Source organism: Microchirus variegatus (genome assembly GCF_963457635.1).
Source record: "Microchirus variegatus genome assembly, chromosome: 5".
NCBI lineage: Eukaryota > Metazoa > Chordata > Actinopteri > Pleuronectiformes > Soleidae > Microchirus > Microchirus variegatus.
The window spans coordinates 30,451,002-30,469,885 of NC_139806.1; the positions used below are offsets into that span (position 1 = coordinate 30,451,002).

At 46.5% G+C, this 18,884-nt stretch overlaps 1 protein-coding gene across 1 annotated transcript; it reads right to left on the reverse strand.

Moving 5' to 3' along the window:
- Positions 1 to 833: 833 nt before the first annotated feature.
- Positions 834 to 16,603, reverse strand: LOC310927785 (A disintegrin and metalloproteinase with thrombospondin motifs 2-like). Its single transcript, XM_083890177.1, has 25 exons — positions 16,409 to 16,603; positions 14,423 to 14,850; positions 12,872 to 13,058; positions 10,600 to 10,706; positions 10,427 to 10,510; positions 10,024 to 10,107; positions 9,804 to 9,957; positions 9,529 to 9,634; positions 9,134 to 9,277; positions 8,924 to 9,056; positions 8,717 to 8,830; positions 8,332 to 8,477; positions 8,160 to 8,249; positions 7,206 to 7,288; positions 6,973 to 7,106; positions 6,594 to 6,717; positions 5,184 to 5,264; positions 4,939 to 5,102; positions 4,696 to 4,855; positions 4,486 to 4,618; positions 3,521 to 3,734; positions 3,295 to 3,424; positions 3,104 to 3,178; positions 2,879 to 3,026; positions 834 to 1,819 (listed from the first exon to the last, which is right to left on the reverse strand). Exons 1-25 carry the CDS (start codon positions 16,494 to 16,496, stop codon positions 1,087 to 1,089), a joined length of 4,044 nt encoding a protein of 1,347 aa, XP_083746303.1. The 5' UTR covers positions 16,497 to 16,603; the 3' UTR covers positions 834 to 1,086.
- Between the last annotated feature and the right edge of the window lie 2,281 nt (positions 16,604 to 18,884).

Sequence of the window (18,884 nt, forward strand, 5' to 3'; positions counted from 1 at the left end):
TTCTTCTAGAACCTTCTTCTAGAACCTTCTTCCTTCGTTGATGCTGAGGAGTGAGAGGAGGTGAAGCGATGAGAGGAGGTGAAGGAGTGAGAGTAGGTGAAGGAGTGAGAGGAGGTGAAGCGATGAGAGGAGGTGAAGGAGTGAGAGTAGGTGAAGGAGTGAGAGGAGGTGAAACATGAGAGGAGGTGAAGGAGTGAGTAGGTGAAGGAGTGAGAGGAGGTGAAGGAGTGAGAGGAGGTGAAGCGGTGAGAGGAGTGAGTAGGTGAAGGAGTGAGAGGAGGTAAAGCAGTGAGAGGAGGTGAAGCGGTGAGAGGAGTGACAGGAGGTGGAGGAGTGAGAGTAGGTGAAGTGGTGAGTGGAGGTGAAGGAGTGAGAGGAGGTGAAGGAGTGAAAGGAGGTGAAGCAGTGAGAGGAGGTCAAGGAGTGAGAGGAGGTGAAGCGGTGAGAGGAGGTGAAGCAGTGAGAGGAGTGACAGGAGGTGAAGGAGTGAGCGTAGGTGAAGTGGTGAGTGGAGGTGAAGGAGTGAGAGGAGGTGAAGCGGTGAGAGCAGGTGAAGGAGTGAGAGGAGGTGAAGGAGTGAGAGGAGGTGAAAAAGTGAGAGGAGGTGAATCGGTGAGAGGAGGTGAAGGAGTGAGAGAAGGTGAAGCGGTGAGAGGAGTGAGAGTAGGTGAAGGAGTGAGAGGAGGTGAAGGAGTGAGAGGAGGTGAAGCGGTGAGAGGAGGTGAAGAAGTGAGAGGAGGGAGAGGAGGTGAAGGAGTGAGAGGAGGTGAAGGAGTGAGAGGAGTGAGAGGAGGTGAAGGAGTGAGAGTAGGTGAAGGAGTGAGAGGAGGTGAAGGAGTGAGAGGAGGTGAGGTCTGACACCAGATGACACTTTATTTATAAACATTGTTATTATTTGTTACAGAGAGAGAAAAAACGGAAAAAAAAGGTTCTGGTCTGAAACGTTGACAGAACCTTCTTCTAGAACCTTCTTCTAGAACCTTCTTCCTTCGTTGATGCTGCTTCAGTTCATCATCAAGTCTTTGTTAGCATTAGCAGAAAGCGAGTTAACATATGAAGGAGGTGTGTTAGCGTGGCGGTTTGTCTTTATGCTCGGTTCCTGTTGGTTCTCCTCACAAGGTTCTGTCTCCGTTTCTCGTTCAGAAGCTGCTGGATGCGCTTGTTTTGCGTTCGCTCGCGGATCGTCGGCATCCGGGGGACAAAGTAGTTCTGCTGTCCGCTGGCGCCGTCCCTGTCTAATCCCACGATCCGGTACGGGACCTCGTCCACCGAGTTGTTCTCTTTCTTGGTTAGCGGGACGAAAGAGGACATCGTTGTCGGTTCAGTTTCTGTCGCGTTGACTTTAGTTTGCAGGCTCCGCCCACCTGATGATGTGGTGGTGATGATGTCATCGGGGTCAGGCGATGTTGAGGTGGGAAAATCTGGGACGGCAGACGTTCGAACCGGCGACTGAGTCGTATCATCGCTGGTTACCATGGGAACTGCAGGGGGCGCCGTGGACGTGGTCCTCCTGAATAAATGTGGTGGAGCAGTTTTGCGTGTGCGCCGCGTGGTGGTGGTGGGAGGAGCCATGGTGGAGGTGGGAGGAGCCGCGGTGGAGGCGGGAGGAGCAGCTATATCCAGAGGATCCTCATAAGACGAATACTCATCGTAGTCATCGTACTCAACGTAGATGAAGTCGGTGCTGCTCCTGCTGGTGGGGGAAGGAGTGACGGTGAAGATGGAGGTGGGGCTGATGATGTCACTGAAGATGCGGCTGCTGTCCGACCAGGTGGGCGTGGTTACTGAGGGGGCGGTCTCCGTCGCCGAACTCCAGGAGCTGAAAAAAAACATATAATTACGACAGCAGTCTTTATTTTGTGTTCCCACCTGAACGCATATGGGTCAATGACAAATAAAGCTTCTAAAAAGGTATTTTTAAAAAGTATTTTCAAAATAGATGTAATGCATATTTTTGAGTCCAGAAATAGTGTTTGAACATGTCTCATATATTGAATAACTATTCTAACTGTTTTAACTAATTTTTTAGCAGTATTTTTAAATTCACAACATTGGAGCATGTGTAGTTCGTAATCAAAGCAGAGTTGTCAGCTGGATCATTGTTAATACTTGCCCTGTATCATCCTAATTTTGATAGTGATATTGGCATCTAAAATGTACAAATTATCAGCAAAATGATTTAAAGTGTGTAATATCTTTCCATTCAAAACTAATAAACATTCTAGAAGTGTCATGGATAACCTTAGAGCTTTGAATAGCATTATATAGTGACATTCCTTGCAGTTGTGCCACCTGATTAACAGTTGTGCCGCCTGACGATTGCAACTAAACTCAAATTAAACAGCTTCTGTTTGGATGCAAGCATTATTTTCTATCCTTGTCATGAAGTTCACACAGAACACTTTTTTAACAAACAAAGAGTTTTATGTTAAAATAATTTTTTTCTAGTTTTACAATAGTTGGACCACACTGACATGGAAAATGTACCAACCTACATATAGTTGAAAGTAGTTATTTTTATCAGTATTTGACAGAGATCTACAAACCTTTTAGCTTAGTCCCAAGGTTCTCTGGGGTTCCTCTGGCTGATGCAACATTTAGTTTACAGCTATTGTCTCTTGACTTCAAAATAAAGTCGAATGTTTATGGTTGCACCACCCTGATATTTAGGAAATGTAAATTGCTGGACAAAAGTTTTGCAGTTATTTTAGCAGCTTTAAAACTATTGATATTAGGGAAAAAAACATGAAATGATTAAATTATGTTTTTTTTATATAATGGACTTGACCCAAATACCTGCGACACTCGCACAAGTAAGCGCTAGTGTAGGAAGCACCGGTGTTTACCGACAGACGCCATCACTGACGCCGTCACTGACCTGCTGTCGGTGGTGGGCGAACTCGTGCTGCTCACGTTTCCCTTGCTGCAGGATTTACAGCACATCAGTCGGTATCTGGCGTTGGAGCAGTACCGATTCAACACTTCCATGTGACAGAACACTGAGCGGTCACCGCGGCAACGATACTCTGGAGAGCAGGAAGAGTCGGTTAGTCGGAGGTTAAAGGGGAAAAAGTGTGGAGTCACGTGACTGACGGCGTTTTACTGGAGGAGATGTTCTGCACAGGGAACTCTGGGTTGGACCTGGACAACCACTGGATGATGGCGTTTTTCTGGTCGCCTGCAGGGGGCAGACAAACAAACGCACAGCAATCAGAATTGAAAACAGAATCCCCTACAGCAGAGCAGCTTGTCCACCTTTAAACTAGAAAACCACGCCGATTGGTCAGTGCCTACCGTTGCAGGGCGTGGCCTGGCAGCCGCGGGCTGTGATTGGTCGAGGTTCACTGCAGTTTCCAGCTGAATCCCCGGGACTTGAACACGCAACCTGACGCTCCTGAGTTCCGTTTCCACATGACACGGAACACTGGCAACACAAAGAGCCCGATCAGACCTTCAGATTTAACTGATCTGTGGTCGATCGACAAATATAAACCACGTTTATAAAGTGACGTTTTCGTACCGGCGTCCACAGCCCGGCTCGCCACGAGGCGGGGCACGGTAAGCGGTTGCAGGTACGCTTGGCTTCAGGCCGAGAGTCTCCACAGAGTTTGCTGTGCACCGAGCGCTGCTGTTGCTGACCCCTGCTGGCCTCGTGCTGGCAGCTCACCCAACGACGCTGCCACCCAGTTTGACCACAAGAGGCGCTGCAGTCCTCCCAGTCCCCGGTCGCCCATCTGCAGGAATAAAGGGAAGGAACAAGGCTTCAACAAATCAAACTGAACTGAACTGAACATGTTCTTGTCTAGAACAAACATGTTCTTGTCTAGTAGAAACATGTTCTTGTCAAAACATGTTCTTGTCGAAACGTGTTCTTGTTGAAACATGTTCTAGTATAAACATGTTCTTGTAGAAACATGTTCTAGTAGAAACATGTTCTTGTAGAAACATGTTCTAGTAGAAACATGTTCTTGTCGAAACATGTTCTAGTAGAAACATGTTCTTGTCAAAACATGTTCTTGTCAAAACATGTTCTAGTAGAAACATGTTCTCGTAGAAACTTGTTCTAGTAGAAACATGTTCACGTAGAAACCTGTTCTAGTAGAAACTTGGTCTAGTAGAAACATGTTCTTGTCGAAACATGTTCTAGTAGAAACTTGTTCTCGTAGGAATTTGTTCTAGTAGAAATGTGTTCTCGTAGAAATTTGTTCTAGGAGAAACTTGTTCTCTTGGAAACATGTTCTAGTAGAAACTTGTTCTAGTGGAAACATGTTCTAGTAGAAACATGTTCGAGTAGAAACATGTTCTAGTAGAAACGTGTTCTAGTAGAAACTTGTTCTTGTAGAAACTTCTTCCAGTAGAAACTTGTTCTAGAACAACTGGATGAGAAAGTCCAGTCGTGTAAGCAGCAGATTTCATTTTTTGCCGTTGACAGGTCTGTGATTGGTTGAACACTTTAAGTTTCCACGACGACCCGCGGTGCATTACCGTGGTGAGTTGCAGGTGTCGGTGTTGCAGCCGCGGCTAATGGCTCTCGGTTTGTTGACATTGGAGCAGAGCATCCTGGGAACCATTTTCCCATCAGCCTTCCTCCTGCAGCCAAACCTCGTGTACTGTTTCCCTGGCGACAAGACATCACTGTTCCAACACACCCATTACCCTGGTAACCAAATGAACAGGCTGTCAATCACTGCGTACCTCCTCCGCAAGGCTTGGAGCACTGCGACCACTTCTTCAGCGCCCACTCATAGAAGACAGCGTCCTCCTGCACCAGGTTGGACTCCAGCGACGAGCGGAGGCGGTCCTGAATGATGTACTTATAGGACACCGTAACCTTGGAGTCGTTATGGGAACGGACCTGATGCAGACAAGCACAGGTCCAGGTGAGCGTCTTACCTGACACAGCGTGGACATGTTCCATTCCTCTGGTGATGGACTGACCATGAGCAGGACACCATACTTCAGTGGACCTGTGGTCCGGATGGACTCCTGCTCCTCGCTGTTACTGTACTCCCAGACCACGCCCTTCTCAATCACCACACGGGATTCTGGGAGCTCGTGTTCATCGTTGAGGAAGAGCTGACTCGTCTCCTGGTTCTTCACCGCTGGAGCAGAAAACACAAAACCACGTTACCAGAGAACTGCGAGCTGCAGAGGAAGAGATGGAGTCACCTGTGTCGTCTTACCCAGGATGTGAGGAGTCCCCTTAAACTCCTGGACCAGCAGGTGGCGCGCTCCTTTGGGGATCTCCAGGATCTTCAAGTATCCTGGGTTGATCACAAAACATTGATTACTGATCAAAGAGTTCCACCGTTACATGGTTCTACTAGATTTTGGTTTCTAGGAAAACATGTTTCTACGTGAACATGTTTCTACGAGAACATGTTTCTACTAGAACATGTCTATACTAGAACATGTTTCTACTAGAACAAGTTTCTACTAGAACATGTTTCTACTTGAACACGTTTCTACTAGAACACGTTTCTCCTAGAACAGGTTTGTACGAGAACACTTTCGCACAATAACATGTTTCTACTAGAACACGTTTCTACTAGAACACGTTTCTACTAGAACAAGTTTCTACTAGAACACGTTTCTACTAGAACACGTTTCTACTAGAACACGTTTCTACTAGAACATGTTTCTACTTGAACACGTTTCTACTAGAACACGTTTCGACGAGAACACGTTTCTACTTGAACACTTTTCTACTAGAACACGTTTCTACTAGAACACGTTTGTACGAGAACACTTTTCTACTAGAACACGTTTCTACTAGAACACGTTTGTACCAGAACATGTTTCTACTTGAACACATTTCTACGATAACATGTTTCTACTATAATACGTTACGACGAGAACACGTTTCTACTATAACACATTTCTATACACATTTCTACAAGAACATGTTTCTACTAGAACACGTTTGTACTAGAACATGTTTCTACTTGAACACGTTTCTACTCGAACGCGTTTGTACTAGAACACGTTTCTACTAGAACACGTTTTTACTAGAACATGTTTGTACGAGAACACTTTTCTACTAGAACACGTTTCTACTAGAACACGTTTGTACCAGAACATGTTTCTACTTGAACACATTTCTACGATAACATGTTTCTACTATAATACGTTACGACGAGAACACGTTTCTACTATAACACATTTCTATACACATTTCTACAAGAACATGTTTCTACTAGAGCACGTTTGTACTAGAACATGTTTCTACTTGAACACGTTTCTACTCGAACGCGTTTGTACTAGAACACGTTTCTACTAGAACACGTTTCTACTAGAACACGTTTTTACTAGAACATGTTTCTACTTGAACACGTTTTTACTAGAACATGTTTCTACTTGAACAGGTTTCTACTAGAACATGTTTGTACTAGAACATGTTTCTACTTGAACACGTTTCTACTCGAACGCGTTTTTACTAGAACATGTTTCTACTTGAACACGTTTCTACTCGAACGCGTTTTTACTAGAACACGTTTCTACTAGAACACGTTTCTACTAGAACATGTTTCTACTTGAACAGGTTTCTACTAGAACAGGTTTCTACTAGAACATGTTCCAGACACGGCTCACACCTGGTTTCTTTGTGCTGCGGGTGAAGTTTCCTTTGACCATCCTGCAGGAGGCGTTGTCACCTCCGCAGACGCCACATCGATCCTCCTGCTTGTCTGAAGCAATCTGACGGTCACAGCCCACGTGCTGCAGGAGGAGGAGCATCAACTGAGCACCTCCCACAGCTCAGAAACACATTAGCCTAATAAGCTAACTAATAAGCTAACGTTAGCTGCACACTTCCTATGCAAATGTTTCCTGGTTTTACTCTAAAATGACCTCAACACAGTTTTGCATGAAGAAAATGTGTTCCTATGTAAAACAACAGCTACTTATGCTATGCTAATGATATGCTAATGTAAAACACAGTGTAAATACGACAGTAAAAGCCACAATAAAGACCTCACACTCTCCTCGCACGCACACACTGTGGACGTCGCTGTATGAACATGGCGTCCCATCATGCACCATTTTGCTCATGGAAACCACTGCCGCAGTCTCCTTGGACTGACAGTACAGACCACAGCGCTCGTCCGCTGTGGAGACACAGGTCACATGACATATGACACATGACACTGTGTGTGTGTGTGTGTGTGTGTGTGTGTGCGTGTGTGTGTGTGTGTATTTGTATTTACGGTCTGGGTGTTGATACGGCAGCCAGTGATGTTTCTTGCCATCGTGTTCAAAAAATGGATTCCACACTTTACACTGTTCCTCCCTGAAACACACACACACACACTGAACCAGTAGAACCCAAAAGAACTGAGTAGAACCCAACAGAACCCAATGGAGCCCAGTAAAACAAAACAGAACCCAGAATAGCCAAGTAGGACCTGACAGAACCCAAAAGAATTTACTAGAACCAAGTAGAAACCCAACAGAACAGAGTAAAACCCAATAAAAAGAATTGCGTAGAACCCAATATAACTGAGCAAAACCCAACAGAACCCAACAGAACTGAGCAGAACCTAGTAAAACCAAATACAATGGAGTAAAACCAAAGAGAACCCAGAATACCCAAGTAGGACGTGACAGAACCCAAAATAATTGACTAGAACCCAACAGAACCAAGTAGAAGCCAACAGAACAGAGTATAACCCAGTAAAAAGAACTGATTAGAACCCAGCAGACCCAAGTGGAACCCAACAGAACTGAGTAGAACCCAATAAAACTGAGTAAAACCAAAGAGAACCCAGAATACCCCAATAGTACCTGACTGAACCCAAAATAATTGACTAGAAACCAACAGAACCACGTAGAACCCAACAGAACAGAGTAGAACCCAGTAAAAACAACTGATTAGAACACAGCATACCCAAGTAGAACCCAACAGAACTGAGCAGAACCCAATAAAACTAAAGAGAACCAAGAATACCCAAGTCGGACCTGACAGAACCCAAAATAATTGAATAGAACCCAACAGAACAGAGCAGAACCCAGTAAAAAGAACTGATTAGAACCCAGCAGACCCAAGTGGAACCCAACAGAACTGAGTAGAACCCAATAAAACTGAGTAACACCAGAATACCCAAGTTGGACCTGACAGAACCCAACAGAACAGAGTAGAACCTAATTGATGGCAGACTGACCTGAAGTCCGTCAGCGGTGGACACTCCTCGAGGCTGCACAGCTCAAACTCGTAGCTGTTTCCGAAGCAGGTGCGCCCCCCGTTGGCTGGACTGAGAACAGTGACAGGTTAGTGTCTCTGATTGGTGCATCAGAACTGTGACATCATCATCAAATGACAGGCGGTTCACTCACGCCGGATTGTCGCAGCGCCGGCTCCGGAACCTGACCCCGCCCCCGCAGGTCCTGGAGCAGCTGCCGTAGGAACTCCACGTTGCCCAACTGCCATCTTGTCGCAGGAGGTCAGGGGTCAACTTCATGCAGAAGCCTTTAAAGCAGTGCTTCATGCAGAGACGGTTGCCATGGAGACGAGAGTTAGGGTTGTAGCACGGAGATGCAGTCCGCATGTAGTTAGCCTAGCTTATTAAAGCTACGCTTTACAGATGAGCATGGTGATTAGTTGGATGTCTTCGTTTCTGGTCTACTAGCGCACATTTAGTGATCACCTGTAACAGCCTTAATCATGCTACTTGTCTATACTATGCTAATACGCGGCTAACGTTATCATGAGCAGCCTCACCTTCCCCGGTCCACACTTTGTCCCGTCGAGGGGCGGACCTTTCTTCGTCTTACAGTAGAACGGGTTGGCGTATTCGCTGCACCACAGCTGTTTGCAGGGGTCAAGGTTCGTGTACTGGACACATGAGGACAGAACGATGTCGTCGTCATCATCATAAACAAACATGTCGCCATGGTAACTGTCACACACACACACACACACACGTACTGCAGTACACAGACTGTATCCAGGTCCAAAGTCAAAGACACACTGTTGGTCCATGGAGTACTGGAACCCCGGCAGCTGAGGCTGAGCGGGCCACTCGTGGTTAAACGGGTCGTCACGGAGACAGTCGTAGCTTCTACGGGAAGAGACACGCAGTACTGGTATGTGAGCAGTACTGCGATATATACATGCAGTACTGTGTGCAGTACTCACTGCAAGTGCTGGTGCAGTTCCCTCCAGCTGCATCTGGACCAGTGATAACGATGGAACGTGGCCTGGACTTGAGGAGACATGATGCTGCCCAACAACACGTCGTCCTCACAGTTATTAGCCTCGCCGTCGTGTTCCATACCTAATCTGGGGACAGACGGGGGACAGACAGGGTCAGACGGGGTCAGACGGGGGTCAGACAGAGACAGATGGGAGACAGACAGAGTCAGAGACAGACGGGGGACTGACAGAGACAGACAGGGGACTGACAGAGACAGGCGGGGGACAGACGGGACAGACGGGGGACAGACAGTCAGAGACAGACGGTGGACAGACGGGGACAGACAGAGACAGACGGGGGACAGTCAAAGGTAGTGCAATGTGTTTATGTGTCTCACACATGTCCTGTCTCATGTGCGGCGACAAAGGCTGAGGAAAAGCCGTCCTCCAGGACGAGGACACAGCTCCGATGTAGGTGACACATCCCAGTGACGGGAGCGTAGCCTGTGGACACACATCAGAGGTCAGAGGTCAGAGGTCGGGTGGTAAGAAGGTAAATGTCCACCACTGAGATCATCGTCTGACCCTGGACGACCTCCTGGACAATGTCCCGACACTGTTCTCAGGACGTTGGCGTCTGAAAACTGCTAAAGCGTGAATGCTAATGTATGACCTTGCATGCCGGAGGGGCCGAACTCCTGCCTGGTCAGGTAGATGGTGTGATCGTGCTGCTCGGCTTGACTTTGCTCCCGGTGCTGCAGGTACGACCAACCACAGACGTTCTCCAGGCTCTTCTGAGGGTTCCCCACGGAGATCAGCTCCTGCGACTGACGGAGGACACGCGGGTTCACTGACCGAACACAGACACGACTGACAAGCGTTTACGTACAGACCTTCGCTGGTGACAACATGATGATCCTGACCAGGACCACGTTGATGTTGGCTCCCAAAGAATGGTCCTGATAGATCTCGTTCACCTACAACAGACACATGGACCACACTCGTGTTTAGCAGCGCTGGAACTCTTTAGCACCACGGTCAACAAGATCCAGATGATCCAGACCTCCTATGACACCAAGACCTGGTCGGGTGACCTTTGACCCGGAACTATGTAAGGACACATCACATGACCTTTGAGAAGGCGGTTTGAACAGTTTGTAGAGTTACTCTGTGCTCGACCATCGTTGGCTTACATACCTAACGTTAGCAGCTAACGTTGCTAACATGGCTGTGTTAACCGACATTTTCACGACTGCAGTTTACAGGCGGTAACCACGGTAACACAGAAACACCTACGATGTTCATCAGTGTGAGCAGATACTTCTGGATGTGTTCTCGGCCGTGGAAGAGAAGTACCGAAAAATCGACTGCTAACAACACCTGCGGAGGAGACGAGACGCACAGGTCAACTCTCGTCCATCACTTCGTCTTCTTCTCCAGCAAAAAAAGAAAAAACCCTCCATCTTCACCTCGATGTGAAATAACTCCGCCTCCTCGATGTAGCGCCGCCGTCGGCGTGATCCCGGTGTCGACCACGACACATTCTGCATCAAGTCGAGGGAACCTATGAGAGGAGCTGGAGAACACGCACAAACACAGGATGATCTTTATCATGTGACCTCTGACCTCAGTGTGAGGACATGGTCATGTTAGCAGCTTTGCTAATTGTAGCATCATACAATGATATTAATATGATCTTAGACGTTTACTTTGTTTACGATCAAACGACTTTATTGGTGGCTTAGGGCGAATGTTAGCAACATCGCTAGTACTAGCAACTTTAGCAACCAGCACTAGTGTTAGCAACATTAACACTAGCAAACGTTGCTATCATGGATATATATTTATATTTGCCAGCAAATGCCACTCTGCTAAGGCTAGCACCATGAATGAGAGAGCGCTCCTTTTCTAGCTTGCAACTAAAGTAACAGCTAGCAGCTACATTAACAGCTACCAGCTATATTAGCAGCTAGCTGTTACATAAACAGCTACCAGCTACATTAGCAGCTAGCAGCTACATTAACAGCGTCCATATTGTCCCACCTTGGAGGACATCATCTGCAGCTAACGTTGCCCCCCCCTCCAGACATTTTCTGACAAAGAACATATATCCATGATAGCAACATTTGCTAGTGTTGTAGAAGTTGGTTTGATAAATGGTTTTATCATCACACAATGTTTGTGAAGTTAAATGAGAGAGGGTGCTCCTTTTCTAGCTAGCAGCTAAAGTAACAGCGAGCAGCTACATTAGCAGCTACATTAACAACTACCAGCTATATTAGCAACTAGATTAGCAGCTAGCGCCTACATTAACAGCTACCAGTAACCTTTGCTAACGTTAGAGAAATTAGCCAGCGTTAGCATATATTGCACAGTCACATGACTCACAGTCACAGTGTGGTCAGTGAAGTGTCTTCCTCTTTGTCTCTTTGGGGTCACATGGTGCAGCTAGAGGATTGGACTGAAGTGAACTCCATCCTCATTGGCTGACAAGGAGTCAGGGAGCGAGAAGACGAGCTGAACTGTCCATCAACTCTGAGGCCACGCCCCCAAAACCTCTAAGAATCTGACACCTGACACCGCCACGTCGCAACTGCATGTGTGTGTGTTAGTGTATATGCGTGTGTGCATGTATATGCTTGTGAGAGTGTGTGTGTGTGTGTGTTAGTGTATATGCGTGTGTGTGCATGTATATACATGTGAAAGTGTGTGTGTGTGTGTGTGTGTGTGTGTGTGTGTGTGTGTGTGTGTGTGTGTGTGTGTGTGTGTGTGTGTGTGTGTGTGTGTGTGTGTGTGTGTGTGTTTCCTGGAACAGTTCTCTTCTGCTCAAACGACTCAGCAGATATTACTCATGACTACACTGTAAAAAATGAAACCATATAAAACCATAAACACATGTCATGTGACCTTTACAGTGAAGACAAATCACCGTTTCATTTCTGTCGCTACTTCACGTTTAACGAGATTTGACTTCTTTAATAAAACGCTGGTATTTGTACTCGCTCACCAGCAGGGGGCAGCATCTTCAGAATGGGTTAGGGTTTGTTTGTAAGTGCTGGAAGTTGGTTTGATAAATGGATGTTTGTGAAGATAAATGAGAGAGGGCGCTCCTTTTCTAGCTAGCAGCTAAAGTAACAGCTAGCACCTACATTAACAGCTACCAGCTATATTAGCAGCTAGCGGTTACATAAACAGCTAGCAGCTACATTAGCAGCTACATTAACAGCTACCAGCTACATTAACAGCTACCAGCTATATTAGCAGCTAACTGTTACATAAACAGCTACCAGCTACATTAGCAGCGTCCATGTTGTCCCACCTTGGAGGACGTCGTCTGCCGCTAAAGTTGCCCCCCCCCCCGACATTTTCTGACAAAGATCATATATCCATGATAGCAACGTTTGCTAGTGTTGTAGAAGTTGGTTTGATAAATGGTTTTATCTTCACACAATGTTTGTGAAGTTAAATGAGAGAGGGCGCTCCTTTTCTAGCTAGCAGCTAAAGTTACAGCGAGCAGCTACATTAACAACTACCAGCTATATTAGCAACTAGATTAGCAGCTAGCGGCTACATAAACAGCTACATTAGCAGCAGGCAGCTACATTAGCAGCTAGCAGCTACATAAACAGTTATCAGCTACATTAACAGCTACCAGCTATATTAGCAGCTAGCGGTTACAGAAACAGCTACCAGCTACATTAGCAGCTAGCGGCTACATTAGCAGCATCCATGCTGTCCCACCTCGGAGGATGTCGTCTGCAGTTTGATTGACAGCTGGTTGTTTCCGTACAGCTGAGGAACGATAGACAACGTGTCGCTGTCCTCCTCTGTCCTCGTCTCCTCTGTCCTCGTCTCCTACTCCCTCTCTCCTCCAGTCCTCCAAAGGTTCGATGAAGAACTCGTCCACTCGTGTTCGAATGATTCCTGTCTGAGACACGGAGAAATCCACAGTTTGTGTTTATCGTCTGTAGTATGTGATCTGTAATCTGTAATCTGTAATCTGTAATCTGAAGCTCAGATGATGTTCCACTGCAGAGGGAAAACATTCTTTGTATTTTTCCAGATGTTTGCACATGTGGAGGAAATCAGGCCACGCTGTAAAAAGTGACGCTTCAGTCCTGACTGCTGTTTCTGCTGAGATTAGAGATTATACTGAGATTACACTGAGATTACACTGAGATTACACTGAGATTCTCTTTGAACTCGGTATAAAAGTCTGTTTAATCGACTGAGTCTGAGTTTATGTCTCTCTGTAACCATGGAAACAGCAGTGGTCCAAACATCTGAAACATCTGTGTGTGTGTGTGTGTTCTTGTACTTGCGGCATACTGAGGACCAGTGAAGGTTTTTAACCAACAAAGTGAGGTCATTTTTACAGTGAGAACACTTTCTTAGGTTGCTATAACATGCTATACTCAATTTGTCAAAAATTTGGAGGACATAGTATAGTATGACGTTTTTTGTCTGTCAGGCCGCTTTATTGATTATCTGTTGTTCATTGATGACTAAATTAATCCTCAACTATTTTAATCATCGATTCGTCAGTTTGAGAATTTTATTCAACAATAAAAACAAACTCTGGTGATTTTTCAGCTTCTTAAATGTGAACTTCAATATTTAGTGAATATACAAATATACAGCAAAGTGTCATCTGCATAGAGAGAAATAATGAAGAGCTGCAATGATTCATGGGTAATCATCAGGTAAGTGAGTGAGTGAATGTGTGAATGAGTGAATGTGTGAGTGAATGTGTGAATGAGTGAGTGTGTGAGTGAGTGTGTGAATGAGTGAGTGTGTGAATGAATGAGTGTGTGAGTGAGTGAGTGAGTGAGTGAGTGAGTGAGTGAGTGTGTGAGTGAATGAGTGTGTGAGTGAGTGTGTGTGTGAATGAGTGTGAGTGATTTATAAAATGATTTATAAAATGATGAAATGTTAGTCCTCACTTTGTCAGCAACCCAGTCCTGTATGCAGCAAGTACAAGAATGTGTGTGTGTGTGTGTGTGTGTGTGTGTCCTGATCAGTGGAAACTGGATCTCAGTGAACTTGTGATGTGTGACGTTATTTCCCCAGTTGTGACTTCAAACGTCTGGAATGCATGAAAACTAAAACTGTGCTTCATCATCTTCTTCTTCTTCCACTAAGCAGCGGTCAGGTTCACGTTTAGCGCCCCCTACAGTCATCGACTGTGATCTCCTCATGACCCCAGGTCACCATTTAAGACCCATGTGGTACGCTGTGAACACAGTACTGCCCCCTGCTGGTGCCTGTGTGTGTGTGTGTGTGTGGTCTCACCAGTCCATCACAGTTGCTAACGGCGACAGACGTGTCCTCCATGTTGGACACGTCTCCCGTGTAAAAGCAACCGCCGTCTTTTATGGGCTCAGAGTGAACCCGTCCTGACTCCTCCCACTCCAGGGTGGCGGCGGGCGCCACGAGGCGAGCGTTGGGACGCAGCCGTAGATGGAGGCTCCGCCCAAACACGGTTACGTTGTAGTAAAGCTCCGCCTCCTTCTTCGTGTAACCCCGCACCCTATGGTTGGACGGTGCCACATGTTGTTGTTGTTTGTGTCCGACGCCGTCAGTGGGCGTGTCCTCTGGGAGGCTGCTGAGGTGTTTCCTCAGGTGGTGGGCGGAGCCTGAGCCCGACAGGATACGCCCCTCTGAGTCCGTCCTGATTGGACGCACGATAATGTATTCTGAGAGGACCTGATGAAGAGACTCTGACAACACACACACACACACACTGTTAAGTCACATGATCGGAATCCTTCACATTCTCCAAATACCAGAAAAACACCACAAACAATTATGGGAAAGTGGAAACAGATTTAAACTCTTCACAACAATTCTGAGCATCACAACCACAGGGGCCCCAACGCCAGGGGCCCCAACACCAGGTTCTCCAATGCCAGGGGCCCCAAAGCCAGGAGATTCAACACCAGGGGCCCCAACGTCAGGCTCCCCAACGCCAGGGGCTTCAATGCCAGGGGCCCCAACGCCAGGGGCTTCAACACCAGGTTCCCCAACGCCAGGGGCTTCAACGCCTGGGGTTCCCCAACACCAGATTCCCCAACGCCAGGGGCTTCAACATCAGGGGCTACAACACCTGTGGCCTCAACGCCAGGTTCCCCAACACCAGGGGCTTCAACGCCAGGGGCCCCAACGCCAGGGGCTTCAACACCAGGTTCCCCAACACCAGAGGCCCCAACGCCAGGGGCTTCAACGCCAGGAGCTTCAACACCAGGTTCCCCAATGCCAGGGGCTTCAACGCCAGGGGTCCCAACGGCAGGGGCTTCAACACCAGGTTCCCCAACGCCAGGGGCCCCAACGCCAGGAGCTTCAACGCCAGGGGCCCCAATGCCAGGGGCTTCAACACCAGGAGCTTCAATGCCAAGTTCCCCAACACCAGGGGCCCCAATGCCAGGAGCTTCAACGCCAGGAGCTTCAACGCCTGGGGTTCCCCAACACCAGGTTCCCCAATGTCAGGGGCCCCAACGCCAGGGGCCCCAACGCCAGGAGCTTCAATGCCAGGGGCTTCAGCGCCAGGAGCTTCAACACCAGGGGCCCCAATGCCAGGAGATTCAACACCAGGAGCTTCAACACCAGGGTTTTCAACACCAGGGTTCTCAACACCAGGGTTCTCAACACCAGGGTTCTCAACACCAGGTTATCCAATGCCAGGTTCCCCAACACCAGGGGCTTCAACACCAGGGGCCTCAACGCCAGGGGCTTCAACGCCAGGGGCCCCAACGCCAGGGGTCTCAACACCAGGTTCCCCAACGCCAGGGGCTTCAACGTCAGGGGCCCCAACGCCAGGGGCTTCAACACCAGGGGCTTCAATGCCAGGGGCCCCAATGCCATGTACAAGAAAACTTGTGATAAATTGCATTATCGTACAAGAGCCGTCGTCACCGTGTGTCGCGTTGCACCGGGGCTCTGCAGCGCCCTCCTGGTGGTGAAACGCGGAGTCAGCGAGCCCAAAACATGAACATAATGAACGAAATAAATCCGTAAAAAACTCCACTGTGAAGGGACCACAGGAAGTCGGCCATTTTGAAACATCGGGGACACAGTGCCACCTGCTGGCCGCCCCGAGCATCAGCACCATCAGTCAACATCAACACTGTTTTTCACTCACAAGAGAATACAGGTGGACACATTTATGCACAGTCACTGCCTCTACACTGCCACCTTCTGTTCATATATACACGCATATATATATATATATATATATATATGCGTGTGTATATGTATATGAATAGAGTATTCTGGACTCACCTGAGCTGTCACCGACATAAAGTGAGTGCAAACAGTTCATCTGCAGCAGAGACACAACCATCAGTAATCCATGAAGACAGGTTTCCATCCTGAGAGTGAGACAGAGACAGCTGAGAGTGAGACAGACAGAGAGTGAGATAGCTGAGAGTGAGACAGAGACAGCTGAGAGTGAGACAGACAGAGAGTGAGACACACACAGAGCTGCACAGAGACACAATGTGACTGAGCTGTTGAGACTGGACTGAGAAACACAGACTCCTCCCCCTCCTCTGTCATTGACTCCTCCCCCTGTCTCTCTCTCTCACACACACACACACACACACACACACACACACACACACACACACACCGAACACACACACACACACACACACACACTAGATGGCGCTGTTGTTTTTCTTCACTTACAGGACTAATTCAGGTCTTTTGTGTTTGTGCACAGTGTCCTGAGTGTGCAATGAGCGCCCCCCGGTGGCTGACTACAGTCATGGTCATACCAAAAAAATTAATCAATCCAGTGACAGTTTGTCGTTTGTTCACAAGCAACTTTATTGATCACTTATTGATCACAGAGACAAATCAGGATTATTGGTGTAAATAACATCATGAATAAGTTTTAAATTAATTCATCTCATAAAACAAGACCTTGTTGACGATTCTTTTCACTGTTTTTAACTTTTACTGACATCATCATGACATCTGCTAATAAAATTGAATGTTGATGATTAAACAACAATTCAAATATCTTTATATAAAATACGTCTGTTACAAATCAATCAGTGGATCAGAGCTTCTTCATTATTTGCATCAATTCACACACACTCACACTCATTCACACACACACTCACTCACACACTCATTCACTCACACACTCACTCACTCACTCACTCACTCACTCACTCACACACTCATTCATTCACACACTCACTCATTCACACACTCACTCACACACTCACTCATTCACACATTCACTCACACATTCACTCATTCACACATTCACTCACTCACTTACCTGATGATTACCCATGAATCATTGCAGCTCTTCATTATTTCTCTCTATGCAGATGACACTTTGCTGTATATTTGTATATTCACTAAATATTGAAGTTCACATTTAAGAAGCTGAAAAATCACCAGAGTTTGTTTTTATTGTTGAATAAAATTCTCAAACTGACGAATCGATGATTAAAATAGTTGAGGATTAATTTAGTCATCAATGAACAACAGATAATCAATAAAGCGGCCTGACAGTGTGTGTGATTATTAAAAAGTCTCTGAATAAACATCATGTAAACATGACGTCATGCATGTCTTTTTCTGGTCAGTCGTCATGGAAACGCGTCGTGCTTTAACATTGACGCCATAAACAGCCGATATTGCGTTAACGCACCCAGCACTAGTTTATCGTCATTGCACAATGTGCAACAAAGTTTTTAGCAGTAGACATTCTGTCAAGCTCCCAGAGAGGGTCTCCAGATATATCTGTTTTTTGTTAGAATAAAGGTGTTAAACTGAGTGAACGTCTCCTGATCATCTCTCCTCATCAACAAACTGTGTGTGTTTGTGTGTGTGTAAGAAACCTAATGTGATTATTAAAAGGTCTCTGAATAAACATCATGTGACTCACTTCCTGTTTGTCCTGCATCAGCTGACCACAACAACCACAGCATCCTGATCGTCCTCTGACGCTTCTGTGTTCTTCAGGGTTGCTGGTTCAAACCCTGGGGCAGGCTCAAGGGCCGGTTTGAGTTCTTTCTGTTTTGCCAGCAGTGGTGGCGCCGCCTAACTGTAACTCTGGGCCCTCTGCCTGGTGTTATTTCTTTTATTTTGTTGTTTGTGTTATTTTTTTTTTTTATTGTGTCAAACTCAAGGCCCGGGGCCCAGATGTGGCCCGCCACCTCATTTTATGTGGCCCGTGAGTGATTAAATGGTCTTAAAAATCTGTGTTAAAATAGGTCTATGCTGCTTTCCCACAATGCATGGCGATTGCGTTACCCGCACCAACACTAGATCACAGTGTATCATTGCATATGCATCATGTGACGAGTGAAATTGAATAAATAATAACTACAGAAAGTTATTTAGCAATATGTTACGAAGTAGTTACCTTTATTTTACATTATATTTAGTTCCATTTATTCTGTATGACAGTTACACCTGGCCCTTTGAATGTGTTACAGGTGTGTCACAGGTATGAGGGGTGTTACAAGTGTCTTACAGGTGTGTCACAAGTGTGTTACAGGTGTGTTACAGATGTGTCAGGTGTGTTACAGGTGTGTCAGGTGTGTTGCAGGTGTGTCACAAGTGTGTTACAGGTGTTACAGATGTGTCAGGTGTCACAGGTGTGTTAAAGGTGTTACAAATGTGTCAGGTGTGTTACAAGTGTGTCAGGTGTGTTAAAAGTGAGTTACAGGTGTGTTAAAGGTGTTACAAATGTGTCAGGTGTGTTACAAGTGTGTCAGGTGTGTTACAAGTG